General features: G+C 44.7%; 1 protein-coding gene across 3 annotated transcripts in view; it reads left to right on the top strand.

Annotated features, from left to right (window-relative positions):
- The first annotated feature begins 300 nt into the window (after positions 1–300).
- The window catches only part of ets1 (v-ets avian erythroblastosis virus E26 oncogene homolog 1), a 35825-nt gene continuing 19375 nt past the window's right edge, over positions 301–16750 (top strand). For 2 of the 3 annotated variants that reach the window (XM_070828965.1, XM_070828964.1), the window contains exons 1-2: positions 301–421; positions 3886–4033. In XM_070828965.1, the coding sequence (XP_070685066.1) occupies positions 353–421; positions 3886–4033 (217 nt within the window). In that variant the 5' untranslated portion in view covers positions 301–352. Of the gene's footprint in view, positions 422–3885; positions 4034–12407; positions 12755–16750 lie in introns of those variants that run through there. The other variant, XM_070828966.1, reaches the window with a different exon arrangement.

Here is a 16750-nt window from a genome sequence, read left to right as displayed (position 1 = left end):
TAACTAAATCAGACAAAGACTGAATGCGACGATGGGATATTGTGTGAGTGTTCACCCTTCTAAACTGTAGAGTTGATGTTGCAGGTTATTTAAATCTTTCTCTCTCCCACCCCTCTTTCTCTTGTCGACCTCCTTCCCTCTCCCTCCTTGTCTCTATCCTCTCTCACACACCTTCATATATACACACAAATGCACCCCCCCCCCCCACACACACACACATAAACACACACACTATATACCGCACACTTGCACACAAAGTGTAAACAGCGTGTGAGGTCACTCCACCCTGCCTCCTCTGTTTGCGTGTTGATCCCTTCAGCAGGCCCTGCTCCTCCTGTCCACAGAGTCCGCGATGAGTTACTACATGGATCCAGTTTCTTCCTACCCGGCCCTTCACCCCTGTGACCGTCTGGGCGCAGTGGTAAGACCTCCCTCGTAAATTACCTCCGTGTTAAGGCTGCCTCAGCTACCTGCCACACAGCCGGCCAGGAGTGTGAGCGAATGAGTGTTTGTGTTAGCAGCTCAGCCACATGGCAGTGCAGGAATGTGTGCGGGAGCATATGAGCGGCGTGCTCGCGTACGTGTGTGTGTGTGTGTGTGTGTGTGTGTGTGTGTGTTAGCAACTCTGGATCCCATCACCTCACAGGAACACACTCTATCTGAGCATTTTTCCTGTTGAGTTTAGTCCACCACGGTTGCACTAATACTGCCTGTATCTGTACACGCTGTCCCCCATGATTTCGACAACGGTTAGGAAACAGAGCTGTTGAACAACAGAATTTTCTACAAGGCTGTGAAATCGCCCTTCTGAACTCCACTGTGTTGCACAACCACAATTTGCCCAGATGCACTTCTCTTTAGCAAGTAATATTGTAAACACTGGGAACTGTAGGCCTCCAACCTTGCCACTAACCAATCAAATTGAAGTCAGACCATTCCCTACTGAATAACACTTTTCTCAGCTAAGCCACCCGCACAGAGCTTTGCAGAAGTCTGTTTGCAAGAACACCAAGGCTCTTAACGCTTTCCAAATGAAGGAGCTGAATACAGAGTCAGAGACAGAGGTAGCTGGGAACATTGGGATTCCTGTCAGATGAGCATTTGAAGGGTGAAGGCCAAGGAGCGGCAAAATAAATGCCTCCATTTGTATGCAGAGCGCTGGCACATTAGGATAAGAGACTGGGGTTATATGCAAATGGCAACCCCACCCTGGCCTGATAGAAAACATAGAAGGATACATCTCCCTGGGTCCTAATTGGCTCAGGTGGTGGGGCTTGCCTTTGAAATTGAGACTACTGTATACCAGAGCAGACTTGGTCAAAAGGTGAACCTGGGTAACCTCGGTAGCTCTATTCTCTTGAATTTACATGAATTATCAGCAAAAAGCAGCAGGATCTGCTGTGTTTTATTTTTTTTTATGTTTGCACTGTAGTGATTGTCACATGCTGTACAGAGACTGCATGCAGACAGCAGTGGGGCTTCCGAGCAGCCTGCAGCAAAAGGAAACGCCAGAAGCCGCCTCAACACGGTGCGAGGGTTCCCTACTATAACACAATGGCTATGCTACATGTAATGTAAGCAACACAGACAGCGCTCCTTATGCAGATTTGGTTTGGAATGAGATGCAGTCAGCCGACAAACAAAATCACAGCGTAGTGTAGTTATGCCGTACTGCCGGGAGAAGCAGCAAGTGATCAGTCTTATTCACTCGTTCCCACAGCATAATACTAACAGACACTCGGTAGTTTACTCAATAATGAGTCATAAATTGAGATATCAGACATTTATGAATCACCATCACTTTGCTTCATCACTAAATGGTTGAGTTAAGAGTTTCATGACTGCAATTTTGGCATCATAGTGAGTTTGACGACAGAAAGTAATGCACCTTTTAGCGTGAAGTTTGGAGCGTACTGTATAGTACATACATTTCACACAATTTGGACGCTGGTGGCGGGGGGCACATAGAGTGCTTTGTGAATATACTGTATGATAACTAAGGAGTGATTTCAGACACATCACAGGACTTTCTTGTGGCAGATATTCAAATATGACATTGCAGGAAGTCACCAACACCGCAAACATCAGCTCAGTTCCACGATTTGAAGCCGTTCTAGTGAGCCGACATGCACAACACCAGGGCCCTGTTATTAATCACGCCCCGTGCTTCTACGTTGAACACAATGTGCATTTAATTACACCTGTCTGCTAACCGTAGACGCTGCAATTCCTCCTTAGATCCACAAGGCGGCAGATAATCAGTGGATGAATAAACATGTGCACATGAGACCTGATTTAGAACTGATTTATAATCAAAACAATAAGATGTTCACTTGTGGACTGGGGATACTTACAAAAATGGAAAATTTGTCAAGAACAGTATTTATGCCATAACTCAGCTCAAACTGAAAAGGTGTACAAGGCTCCTACATGGTCGTCATCATCCCTCTTTTCCACATTATAGACTGAGCTCTGCATTGGGAGTTATTCTATACTTTAACTGATCAAAGAATGTTATGGTGTTGATGCTATCTCCACTGTTATCTACGTCAGTCTGTCTGTCTGATCCATAAATAATCCATGTGGCTCCTTCCATTCCTATCTAACTTTTTCCCCCTTGCTGAATGGACTGATAGGAGAAGGCAGCGTCCCACGCAAACCTCCAAAGAACCTCGTAAACTGGCCTCCCTGATCCTCTGGTCATGTTTGGCATCCATAAAGCACGCCGGCTACTGATAAATGCTCCTGTGCTCAAACAGGGCCTGCTTATCAGATCGGCAGTCACTCTGTCGGCCAGTCAGTCAGTTACGTGTGACATCCCTCTTACTGGAATCTGCATTGGCAAGACGGACTGAAGCGTCGCTTTTTGGTTCCTCTATGCATCTTACAAATGTGGAAAGACCAATTCAAATAACATGGCGCAAGTGCACAAGTGTGGAGAATACATTACAAACGCTTTATATCTGTATTGTATTATAAAAGCAACTTTTCTAACCCTTACTTAACATGCTCAGATGAAAAGAGCACATTACATCCAGTTAGACACACTGTTGTGAGAAAAATATAAATCCCCTGTTCACATCACTTTCAAACAGAAACCTCCAACAAGATCTATTGAGTTTTTTTGTTTTTGTCAAATGAACGTATTGATATGCTAAAAATGGTCAAGTGGTTATCTCCTTCGCTGCTATCTCTTGTATCCACATAGAACTTAATATCTCTCCTGTTCCCCCAGTCAAGTGCTGACTTCAGACTTCCCCCTTTGGTTGTAACCTCTTACGTGAACATTTCTGTGATAAGCAGGATAAAACAACACAGCAAAGATAAACCCAACGAGTCAAATTTAGCCACAAGAGTTATCTCTCCGAGAAAACAATGAAAAAAATTGTTTTCAAAACCCAAGGTTGCACTGGCGGCCAAAGCCACTGCATAGTTTGATCAGTTGTTTTCAGCTAAATCTGTCACGACATCCCTCGGCACGGAAATAAATGTTTTTCATAGGTTAACAGGTTGCTGGTTAAGTAATGAAGATCCCGTCATTGTCTCATGACGTTAAGTTTCCACAGCTACTTCTTTTGTTTTACAAAGTTGTCTTATAAAGTTTTCATTTAGCTCTGAGCTTTCTATAATGTCAAAATGGCAGAAGTGTTTTTTTCATTAATTTTTCATTCTTTGGGCAATAATGAATAAAAAAATCAACAATATTACTGATATTAGTATCATTAGTGTTACATCTACATGGTGTCGAAAATGGCTCTTCAACAGCACTCCTAAGCAAATAGGAATTTGCCAAGCGTACAGAAGTAAATCAAGTGTGTAACACATGCAGTATGCATCTGTTCCATACCGCTCAGTTCGTTTTTTCTGTGTGATGTTCGTCTCCAGAGGCAGAGTGGAGGGGTGGCAGTGGGACCTCAGACCCAGTTCCCAGGTGTGGTTCACCCTCAGCAGCAGTACTACCCATCACAGCCCCTTTACATCCAGGATATACCCCTGCAGGAGGTGCCCAATGGACATGACATGTGCCCTACAGGTAAGAACCAGACAGTCTAACTCCAAACATAGTACCTGATACTGTATTCGTTAGCTGACTTCTTAATCAAGACCCATAACTTCACACTATTTTGAAATGCAATTGTATTTTTTTTCAAACTTTTTATTAATTTTTTCATTGTGCCTAATAGATAACCATTTCTCAGCAACTTTAATGCACCTGGTTTAAAACCAAGTGTTAATATTAGTGTTAATCTAAACCTTGTACATGCTTCATAATGATCGAATAATGATCAATAGTTGAATAAACAGCTAATAAACAAAATAGAATAAACAAAAGACTTCGTGTTAACTGGAATGGTAAATGGGCGATCAGTCACACTCCAGCATTCATGTCTGCGATCTTGACACACACATTTTAAACTCCCTCATTTAGATTTTTGGAACAGACACACACACACACACACTCTCACACACACACACACACACACAGTCTCGACTTGGCCTGTTCTTCTGCGTCTGCTGTGCTGGTGATGCTGACCCTGAGGGCAATGCCTTTACCAGATACCCCCTCTCTCGCTCTCTTGTTTTCCCTCTGTCTCCCTCCCTCTTCTGGGGACAACCAAATGCCCCGTGTATTTCTACTTCCAATCCTCTCTTTCTGTTTTCTTTTTTTTTTTTCAAACAAGTTTCATTTTAAACTGGAACATTCCTTCCAGTGCATTTGCCTGTGCTTGACTTTGGCCTCCTCTCGTCCTCAAAAGTGATTGATGCTGGTGGTTTGGGACGCACGCCACGGGAGTAGGGTAGGGGTGCTGGGGGGCACAGGCTTTCTTCCGTCACCTCCCCGAGCTGGATGCAGGGGGCAAGACAGGGGGCCAAAGGGCGGCCATCTTTTTCCCAAGCCTCTGGTTTGGTCTCTGGAGAGGTGGAGGGGGGCTGAGCGTGCATATATGCATGTGTGTGTGAGTGTGTGTGTATGGGAGGGAGTCAGGATTTGATGGGATTTGCTGATGTTTGTTGCCAGAGACACACTCCTTTGGAGCCCTCACTTCATTGCTCCCAGCGCTAAACCGTTGACATAAACATTGCTGAGTGGAAAAAAATGACCGAGCGTTGACCTTTTTTTCTCATCCTTCTCCTAAATCCTACACTATTCAGAGCACAGGTCTTAGAGCGTTCGAGCCACCTGTAGATGCAACAGTCATTAAGCTCTTGTTCGTAGTGTCACATACAGCCACTGGAGGTTTTTGTGCTACCAGCATATGTCGTTATGAGTCTTTGCTAACCTCAAAAGCAGCTGAACAACCTCTGACACAGTCTCCATGACCTGCAACCGTTGCTTTGACTCATTTCTCTCAAACTGAGAGCGCAGTCTCCTCTTGAATATTATAGTTCAAATACTATAGAATCAGATATGGGGAATGAGAAAGCCACATGTGCATACCATTCATTTTCCACCATTGAGTTTGTGGCAGTTTTTAATTAAGGTTATGTTTTTGCTAGTTAACGTCGTAGTCACTCAGCTTTACTGGAATGTGATAGAATATAATGATAATGGGGTTATACTACTTATAAGACGCCTCTTTAAGTTATTCAGCAACAATAGAACGCTCATGAAAACCAATAAGTGTAAATAAAAGTCGCCTTACTATGTTCCTTAAACCTACAAAAACTTATAAAAATAATTTTTCTTGCCACTTTGGGGGCAGCGGGAGTAACTTTTGAACACAACATTGACATATCATCACCTTTTAAGTTGATATGGCGAACCTGTTAGCAAACAGTTGCCCATTTACTAATCCAGCAATTATGGAGAAACATTATTATTCATTCATTTAGTCATGTGTCAGGCCACCTGGCAAATAATTACTCTCTTTTAGCTCTGTTTTTGGTCCCCACCGACTCCTGAGGGAAATATCTGGCTCTTTAGCAGCTAAATGCTCCACTATGTTCGCCAGCTGGTTGCAAACAGTGTCTGTCTGCTGTTTCAGCGTTTTGGCTGAAAAGGTACGCCCAGCTAAACGAGCTGAAACTGGCTATAAAGCTCGGGGAGCTGCAGACTCAGGGGCTGATTCGCACCACGAGTCACCCCTTATACATATTGAAATTGTCATTTCATACATTGAAAAAAAAGATATTATAGCTGCTTCAAGTTTTCAGTGAAACTAAACTGAAACTGAAAATCAACCATTTCAAAATATTTTACCGGCACAATAGTTACAAGATAATCACTGAATAAAACTAAGACCAGTTGCTTTAGCTGTAAGTCCTTAGTTGCCAACATTCCTAAATGTTTCTCATACTAAATCCACTGTCTTGGATATATTGGGTGGTGTGTTTCATTTAACTTTTAAAGTGGGTATGTTACATAGGATTTTACAGCTCAAGCCACTTCTTCTGAATGAATAGGGTGTTGTTAAAATGAAATGTGCTAGTGTGAGAAAGAAAGAGTACAGAGCAGATGTGAGGCGGGGATGTTGGATTTTAAAGGATCGCATGTTTGGCCCAGAGCCCAATGTCACACACACAGCTTCCTGACAACAGCCATGCCATGGTGATGTTTACACTAACGCAGCTCTACTCTTCACTATCCAACACTCACACCACAGGGCCTGTTGTAAACTTCCATTGTGGAAATTCACTGTGTGTGTGTGTGTGTGTGTGTGTGTGTGTGTGTGTGTGTGTGGGTGTGCCTGCATGCATGCGTACGTGCATGTGTGAGTGTCTGGGGTTGTGTATCTGTGTGATCGTATTGACATTCAGCAAAGATATCACACACACACACACACACACACACACCCACACACACCCACACACATGCACACACACATGCACACTCCAACAACATCCTGCAGTGATGCACACTCCACATATTCATTCATTAAATTCACACCCTGCACTCTGGTGTGTATTGTATTACTGCATCCTCCCATTCAGTAAAGCAGGCAAACACACAAACACACACACACACACACACACACACACACACACACGTACGCACATGCACAAATCCACTCCCAGGCACTCATGAGTTCACTGTACATTTAAACATGCCCTCCCATTTAGTACACACAGACACAGCTGTGATCTGGCACTCAGGGACCATTGGCCTGCTTTATTTGATGTGATTTGACAGCTGGACAGTTGGAAGAGGAGGGGAACAGGGTGGAAAGCAAAGGAGAGTGGGCGGAATACAGTGTAAGGAGAGAGGACGGATAAGGAGAGGAATAAGTCACAGGACTGGGACTGGTGTAGTTGGGAGGAGAGGAGATGAGGGAGGAGGATCTTAGATGTGGAACCTTGGGGGTGGGGGTGGGGGGAACAAGGGGGGGGGCTTCGCCTCTGATGAGGGGCACGTCCTCACGGGCGCAGGCCCATTTTTTATTTCTAAAAGTAAACAGGCAGCCTGCGGGGGTCTAGGGGGTTATGGGAAAGGAGGAAACAGTGATGCTAATCAGGCCGGCACACACTTCCCCCTCCGACAATAAAACAAAACAAGAGTGGAAACTCGGAAAAGCGACAGACAACTGTGGAGTAATGGGCTTACACCACTGCCATGGTCCTAGATCTGAGCTGCATAACGTGATGATACCTCTGAGACTGGGGGTGTTAGTCAGTAAACAGAGGAAAAAGGTAATCTGTTACTAATACACTGTATATTTGTAGGTTTTGAAGTATTTTTGGAAATATACAAATTAGACTTCGGACATTTCCAGTCGTCACTCTGGAGTTTTCCGTCCCCTAACTCAAAGCACTGCTTTGCTTTGAGATGGTTTATAAGGAAGCTATTTCAAAGAATCATTTCTGGTGAATATGCTGTGTGTCTTTTGATAAGCCACTTATTTCAGTGTTAAATAAAAACTCTTGACATTAACAAATGTCTGTATTTTCCCTCGCTAAAAGCTACTGGCTGTGTAACCAGCTTGAAGAAAGACCCCCTTACTTTACTTACTCCTCCTACCTGCTCTGCTCTAAAGTATCAGCCAAATAACCGATCTTTAGACTTCCCTTTCCCAGAGTTCTACATGCTTTATTTCTAGGAAGTGTTCGTGTGGTAAGTTCCTTTTGATAGTGTGGTGACTAATTACAAACCACTTCAGTTGGAGAACATGTAGTTCTGAAAACACATGCAATCACTGACGAGGGATGATGCAACAGATGCCAGCTCATCAGGAAAGGTGGTGCTTTCATGAATCCTAAGAGAGACCTCCCATTGTTTTAATGTTTATATCATGAACTTAGCAATATTCACAGACTGTTAACTACAATGAGTGTACGCCGGTAATGGCAAGAGTGAATACCTCTTACTGTGTCTCCTAATGTGCATTCATAGTTGAATCTAATCCATCCTATGGAACATTAAGGTCAATTTAACCCTCTCAGTCGTTCAACATGAACATTTACTAAAATACAACAACCTTCAACAGCCAGATCTTTTTAGAGCGTAGCATATCTTTTGAGCGTTTCTAGGTATGTACATATTTTTTTCAATGAGAAATCATTTAAAACTGCAAACTGATGTATTTTCTCTTCAGCTTCAAGCACTAGCGGAGCTTTATCTAAGAGCGTGGCGGTAACAGAGAGGAGGGAGGGCAAGACGAGAGGAGGGAGGTCTGGGAGGCAAAGAGACTCGGAGGGGGGTGGGGATAATTGAATTAACTGCACAATGGAGTGATGGGGGGCACGTGGTGCCGCTAATGGAGGAAGAGATGTCCTTTTTAGCGAAGCTAATTGTTCAGAAAAGAGCTGAGCCTTTGTTCAGGGAGGCCCTGCTACTTTCCCAGTGCACTTATATGCACACGATTTAGCAAAGCACACACACACACACACACAGACACATGCACTCTCTGACACACACACACACGCACACACAGACACATGCACTCTCTGACACACACACACACACACAGACACACACACATACTCTCAGAAGAGATTTTGGAATGTGAGGCTCAAGAGAAAGATGTACACACATAGATACTCACACACACACACACACACACACACACACACACACACACACAAACACACACACACACAGGGATACACCGCTCCTGTCCCAGCTAACCCTCTGATCTCAGCAGGAGTGCATGCAGCCTGTGGCACCTTCAGACAGCATCCACCACAGATAGAGCTGAGACTGAGCGACTAGTCAGAGGCCACAAGGACCCCACTGTTTTACTGTTTTACTGTCTGCTCTCTCTCTCCCCCTCTCTCGCTCGCTCATGTCTGTTTGCATGCGTGTGTGTGTGTGTGTGTGTGTGTGTGCACGCCCATCACCCATCTGTGTGTGTGCGCTTGAGTGTCTGTAAATGAATGACTGATTGATTACATGCTAAATGCTGTCTATTCAGGCAAAATACCAAATGCGTCAGGTCATAGCTATTATCCGAGATGTTCTACACATTGATTTTTGTCTCGGCTATGTCACCATCTCGTATTTCATGCTCGCAAATGTGAAAGAAAGTAGAATGGCGAAATCTTCACGCTTAAAGCGACCAAAACTCTTGTGACTTGTCGCAAGAGCACGAGCATCAAAGACAAATATCACTTGACAGCTGTATGGATTGCTCTAAATCAAATAACCTTTCAGTTAACTCTGTGAAAAGTAGCAGGTGCAACGGTTACATCTAAGGATTATAGACGGGCAGACAACACAGATGTGCCAGCGAGAGACTGACAGCGAGCAGGAGAGAGCAGCGACGAGAGAGAGAGAGAGAGAGAGAAAGCTGCTTTAGCTAGAGCTGCTACACTGCAACGCAAATGAGTGACGCCAGCTAACTGTCAGAACCATGGCAACAGCATTTGCCAGGTGAAGAAAAGAGACTGTGAAACCAAAAGTTGTTTGATCTGGGACCTGTGTCCTCAAGTGTTCTGGTACACGCACTCGGCTGATTGTTTCACCGGTGTAAGACAATTAACAATCCCTCTGTCTAAATAGGAAATGACACAGTTCGTTACAACAATAGTTGTTTTTTGGGCTGGTATTGTGCAAAACTTTGACACAAGCAGTCCCTACAGTGGGTATCGAGATCTCTCTGGAGATAAACTGAATGTTTAGTGTTTAACCGTTCCATTTTTTACAATTTATTTTTATGGTAATCAGTTTCCCCCATGTCAGTGTACTGTTCATAAAAATGTGTTTGTCTCCAGGGTCATTGTACACCAGGCTGTCTAAGGCCAATAAGAATTGCTGTTGCTCTGGGAAACAGATCAGTAACATATTGTTCTGAGATACAAGAAAAGAAATATATTCAGATGTTTCCTGGCAACACGAATTTAAAGCAAAATGCTTTTTATCATCACTTTGTCAGCTGTCTGTTTGCTTTTTTTTAAAAAACATTATTTAATGATGATATCAGTTTTAGCATATATCCTGAAAATTGATTGGTAAAGCTACAATTTGAAAGCCTTTTTTTTTTATAGTACTAAAAACATCAGATGTAAAGAAAAAAACTGAAGACAGGCAGAATCATTTCAATGGGCTACAGTGACTCCAGCCCAGATATTAGTCAGCAACACCATTAAACCCCTAATGGCTGCCCTCAGGCACAAAAGGACCCAGGCTGTCCTTTTAAGAACAGATATGAGGGAGTTCATTAACAGAAAACAAAGAGGTCCAGTCAGACAGAGTGAGAGACTGACTGACTGAGATGAAGTGAGAGGTACTGTTCTCCCTTCCATTCTTCTCCTCCATCTCCCCCTCTGCTTTGCCCCTGGTGAGGCTGCTCCTCTCACCACAGAACCCACCAGCACTCTTCCCAGACGAGGCTCCTATCAGGGCAATGAAACCTGATCCAGGGCTGCTAATGGAGCCCGAGATGTACCACCGGTTTAAAAATCCATGTGTGATCAATATCCCTGGCTCCCCACCCTCCATACACACACACACACACGCATACAGTACATGCAGAAGTATCATATTGACGTTGTGTGTCGTATGGGATGCGCCATATGATTCACTCTAACAAGATTTCATATGGTGAGGTTGGATGCAAGGAAAAAAAAGAGTGCCTTAGAGAAAATCACTACGGTTGTTTTGTGAATAAACAAAATATCTTAGTTCATACTAGTCCCTCAGTAGCCTATTTCTTGCTGGATTTTCTTGCTTTTGTTAAAAGCAGTAGGTTCCAGTGGAACTTGTGTGAGAATTACTGTTATAATCTGTTATTACTATTTCTGCTACCATGGGAGGTGCTCTCTAATGGTACTGGTTTGCTCAGAGTGGAGGCTTGCTGCGGCTAAAAAGCCCAGTCTTTCTCCTGTTTTTGTTCTTTTCCAGTGGCAGAACAAATTCTTGATTCAATTTCCAGTAAGGCACGTCATTGTTCCTGATTATTGTAGATAAGAAAGCACAAGCGTCCTCAAAAAACAAGCAGCGCAAACTTAAAATCAGAACAGGCAGTTTAGCCTGTTCAAACTGAATTGCCATTGACGGTCTCGATGACAGGAGACCCGGTTTGATCGAATTTAAAATTAGTACGGGCGACCTCATCTTTAAAGCAAGTTGATTGTATACATAAACGGTAAAGATGTCCCTTGTTACCAATGGCTGATGCAGCTGTGTAAAGAAAAAAAAGACATGTTTGGGTTTTATTGATCAGTACAAGGTGAACAGGAAATACTCTGAGGCGTTTATGAGGCTGAGTTACAAGTTATGAGGAAACCTGGCCCTGCAGAATACACAGACAGTGTCCTTTTAGCCCATAGTTAACGGTTCTTCGCTCGTGAACTACAGCTAAACCGCGAGTATTCAGCTATTTTAAGATCTAAAACCATGTGCAAAGGCACACTGCTTTCTTGCTCACCCTCTTGTATCACAATACCGCTCCTAAAGGGGCTCACGCTGTGTCAAAATATGGCAACCATGTCGTACTCCATGCTGTTTTTGTGCCCTATAGCATGACTGTAACATTCCAGCACAATGGCTTCGGGGACCTAAACTGGATTTTAATGACATTTCTTTCAAACCTGCCCCGAAAAGTGGTCCGGTGGAGTCGTTGAACGGACTGTTTGCTGTCATGTTTGGGTAGTGATGTGGTCGGGCACTACTATACACTTCTTTGTCAGGCTACTCAGCAGCTCTCACATCTCCAGGCTGTTTCTCATCCCTTGTAAAACTGGAGTCATTTGCGGGAACGTGAAGACTCCAAACTGTGTCTGATGACGTGAAGGGGTCTCTGTACTAAGTAAGTTCTCACAGAGACTCCGGGGAGGCACTGTGTGTGTGTGTGTGTGTCTGCAGGGGTTGAGGGTGGTGGTGGTGGTGGGGGGGTGATTGTAATTGAATTGTGAATCAACCGGCAAGTCAGGCCCAAACACCGCCCCCTTCAGCTGTCGTCGCACTCCGGCTCTGAGCAATGCAACGCCCATAGCCAGAGATAGGGAGGAAGGAGTGAGTGTGTGAGTGAGTGAGTGAGTGAGTGAGTAAGAAAGAACGAGGAAAAGAGGGAGTGTGTGTACATGTACCGGAGAGAGAAGGAGGGAAAGAGAAAGATAAGTTAGGAGAAGGAGAAACTGAATAGATTTTCAGTGTGAGAGGGGGGAAAAAATCCTAATAATAATAACAACAGATCGGCCAGTAGAAATAACCGGAGCGCCAGAGGAAGAGAAGATTTCCTTTTATATAGTGTCTTTTTGGAGCTGTTAGAATAAAAGAGGGACGCGGCGTTAGTAAGTCACACCGATCTGATGATCATGACGGCGGCTGTCGATATGAAACCGACGCTAACAATCATAAAGGCTGAGAAAATGGACGGTGAGTAATCCAACTCTTGACAGTTAAACACGAGACGAGCGTTACTCCTTTAATGTGTCCTTGTAACGCAGCCAGCTGGTGGCAGATCGCGCTGATGCTAACCTCTCTCGGTGATCCTCGGCGATCAGATGCGCCGAGAGGGACATGACGTCCCGAACGCGGTTCAGACGGTGCCGGTTGCTCAATGCTGGTCAGCACGCAACACTTGACAGAGATGTAATAACGCCCGAGGCTACGCCGGCACGCAATAGCATGTAAAACCAGCGCGCGTCTGTCATTTCTGTTGAATGAATCAAGCTCTGACTCTGTCTGTAGAATGTACAGTACGATGGTGCTTTGTGAAACACAAGGGTTTTTTTTTTTTGTGAAAAAAGTTCTTCTTACATTCGTAGACGTGCATCACAAAAGTAGCCCTCGTGATGTAATTCTGGAACATGATGACGACAATGTGGAGTTCATACAACAACTATTGGGACATTTCCAGTGTTTTTATGTTCTGTCATGTAGCTGACATACTTTCACACTGTGGGCTTTAAAAAAAAAAAAAAAAAAAAAAGTCTAAACCACTTTTTCAGATTTGCTTTTCAGCATATGCTCACATTTTTAAAGTTAAATTCTGCCACATGTTGTTTTGAACTTTGGTCGCTCAAATTGACTATTAATACCTGCTTTGTGGTTTTGATGTACAAGTGATATCCCTCTCTTTCATCCTGCCTTGATCTCACGGGGGATCTGTCTCCATCCCCTCCCTCCCTCCCTCCCTCCCTCCCTCTCCCATCCGAGCACCCATCTCTGACCCTTCATCCAACACCACACTGGGAGAGCCAGGGCACTGGAGACGGTGCCTAATCACTCCCCTCCCCGCTGCCTCCTCTACCTCCCTCCTTCCCTCTCTCCCTTCTTCTCTACCTCCCCCTCCTCCACAGTGGTTAAAACTGACTTTCCAGAGGGAAGGAGAGGCAGGCTGAGGTGATGAATCTGCAGTGCTGAGGCTTGCCTCTCTGACCCTGCTGTCTGGAAGACTTGGCTTGCTCCAGGGGTAGTCCAGGGCACATACAGGGAAGCCCGCAAATGTGGGCTGTGTTTGTGTTTGGCTTTAGACCTTTGTGCGGTTTCACTTCTCATTTTTACACATGGTGGCATGTTCAGATGATTTGCATTCAGCAGCTTTTAACATGAACTAATCCCCTGTGATTTACAGCTCAAGTGGCATTGAGCCTATTAGTAGGGCAGCAAGCAGCACTTATGCATCATGGAAATTTGATACTAATTGTGAACTGAGGGGCCAAGCCTCACCGCATTAACCACCTTCTCCTCACTGTCAGTACCTGCAGAGCATAGATTCGCACATACACATCTCACGAGCTCGCATGAAAAGTGCTGACAGCTGCAGTTAAGTTGCCAAAGCGTAGCGCTATCTTGCAAAGCCATTTCGCAATGCACGCTCCTGCTTACGCTCACTTGGGTGCATTCGGGTCAAGCAGAGGCTGCAGAGGAGCAGTTCACAACTTCACACGAGCACATCTTTTCCCCGCACACAGACACACGCTGTTCTGTTTACTCCTTGGCATTGCCATGCTTACAAGATAAGTGCATTGCCAATGTTCTACCATGTTCGTGGTCCTAAGAAGACACAACAATGGTGTTTTAAGATATTCCTAAGGTGAGATATTTCTTTATTAGTCCCACGATGGGGACATTTTTGTGTTGCAGACATTTAAAGGACTATGACAGGTTCTGTGCTTACAACTTTCTGAAAGAGATACTTGCCAGAATGGCTTTGTTGATTTGTTGGACTGCCAAAGTAGCTGCTGTCCCAGTGGACATGGGTTGCTCGGTTTATTATAAGCAGCCACAGAACTATGGCACTGCGGGAACTACAGTGTTTCTTCAGACACCTGAAGCCACACACTGTATATATGTACATACCCCACTAACAGGCTTAAGTGGCTTCCAACCCACCTTACTATACTGTTTGTTTTATTTTGTGACAGAAGTGCAACCAGTGTCAGCTTACCCAAGGCCTGTCCGCTCTCTCTCCAGCGGAGGTAATTCCTTGTAAAGCGCTCACACACTGCCAGGGTCAGAGGTGCACCCAAACAAGGCATCTAATGTTCCACAAAGCTGTTATTCCTCTGTTCAGTCACTGAAGTCAGTTCCTGACACAGCACATTAATATCAGTGTAACCCACAACATGGTAGCTTATTACCGAAAGCACCATGTAGCCATAACAAAACTGTCAGCTAGACAGAGGCACGTTTTAAAGGTGGGGGAAGAGCATTACTTAACGGGAAAGGTGTTGGGATTGTGAAATTACAGACATGAAAGCACAAGTGCCTCGTGTTTCTTCTTCTCTTGTTTTTGCTGAAGTTCTCAAAGGAGTTGTCAATCATTGACAATGCACGGATTTGTCTCTTTTAGATATGAGTGAGTCGTCCCCTCTTTTACTTTCCTTCTGTGTTCGTCAGTACTAAGGGTCAGGGTTCAGTGGCTGACAGGAATGTTTGTGAGCATGCACTGCTGGGTGGCATGCATGGAGGCATTGGAGGAGCTCGAGTGGGAGTCTCACTTTTATCTGATCAGAATGCTGCTGTTTGTTGTAACTGGCGTTCCTGATGCGTCTGCTGACGGCCCTTATAAGGCGTCTCCTTTCCACGCCCGCCATGTACAGTATGCACACAAGCACGCACAGGCCATGCCACACGGATGACTCTCACAAAGGCCTCACTGACTTTCATTTCCAAAGTGCCTCCCGTGTTGGTATGGCGCGGAGAGGGGCAGCTCGTGTTAGAACAGAGGGTGTTACATAAGCTTCAGGTTTTTGCTTTCGGTGTGTTTGTGTCAGCACTCCTTCAGTAGCGCACTGTAATATATGCCAGTATTTGAGTGTGCGTGGCTGCCTGGCAGCTGTGCAAACACTGTTTGGGTGATCCAGGCTTCTCTTGATGTGGTCTGTCAATGAATTGGGCCAAACAGAGCCAACTGGCCCATTTTTCATCTGATGTGCGCCATGTCAAACTGAGGGCGATATGGTTTGTCAGATCAAAACTTGATTAGTCAGTCCAGTGCTCAGTGAATCACCGTATGTCATTAGGTAGTGCTTGGCCAGGCATTGTTTGTGCCCAGAGGGAAACTGATACCAGCTTCCTCATTGGGCCTCCCTGTGTTGGTCAGACTTGTCAACAGACAGGGCGGATTCCTGTCAAGTAGCTGTAGAGTTTCCACTATTACCTTGTCTCCCTTTCTATCTTTCCCGAGCCGCTCAGTGATGCCACTGCGTTACGTTAAATGGGCTATCTCCCCATTCAGTCGGCGTTTCATTCATCTGCTGTGCTGCCCATATAAACATAAAACCATAATACTGCGTGGGTCCTATCTCAATGCTTCCCTGGTGACTACACGCCTTAATCTTTGCTTATAAAGCTTAGTCATAAAGTAAGGCGTGTTAGCACCAGATACAGCAGTCTCCTAAATAGCAAGCATATGGTGAGAGAGACAGAAAGAGAGAGGGGGGGAGAGGGGTGATGGAGAAAGGAGAGACGTTTCAAGGTGTGGTCAGTGTGATGATAGTAAATAGTCCTCGTTATGCTGAGAAAAATTAGAGGTCAAAATGATTAGAGTAGTCCTCCTTGCAATCAGTCTTCTACAGCCTCTCGTTTTACTCACATTCCACAAAAGAGCCAACAACCAAAACACAGGAAAATATGTTCCTTGTCTGGGGAAATAAAGCATTAACAAGCTTTTTTTTGTAACTCTTTTCAATCATTCATCCACCCACTCGCACAATTGCTCCTCTAGAGTTCCTCCCCCTCCTTTCTCTTCTTTCCTCTGTTGTCGATGTCTTTCTGTCGGCCACATGAGTTTCTCTCATGACGCCTTGATGTGGTGTGTAGTGAGTTCCTGGTGAGTGCACTTTGTCCCATCCCCGGTCATTCCTTGCTTGTAATCCCTGAGTCATGGCGCTAGACGCCTGCTGCACCACACGCCACTGGCAG

Source organism: Pempheris klunzingeri, chromosome 4, assembly GCF_042242105.1.
Source record: "Pempheris klunzingeri isolate RE-2024b chromosome 4, fPemKlu1.hap1, whole genome shotgun sequence".
Classification (NCBI taxonomy): Eukaryota; Metazoa; Chordata; class Actinopteri; order Acropomatiformes; family Pempheridae; genus Pempheris; species Pempheris klunzingeri.
Note: the sequence above shows the minus strand (reverse complement) of the source record. Positions and strands in the feature narration are given on the sequence as shown.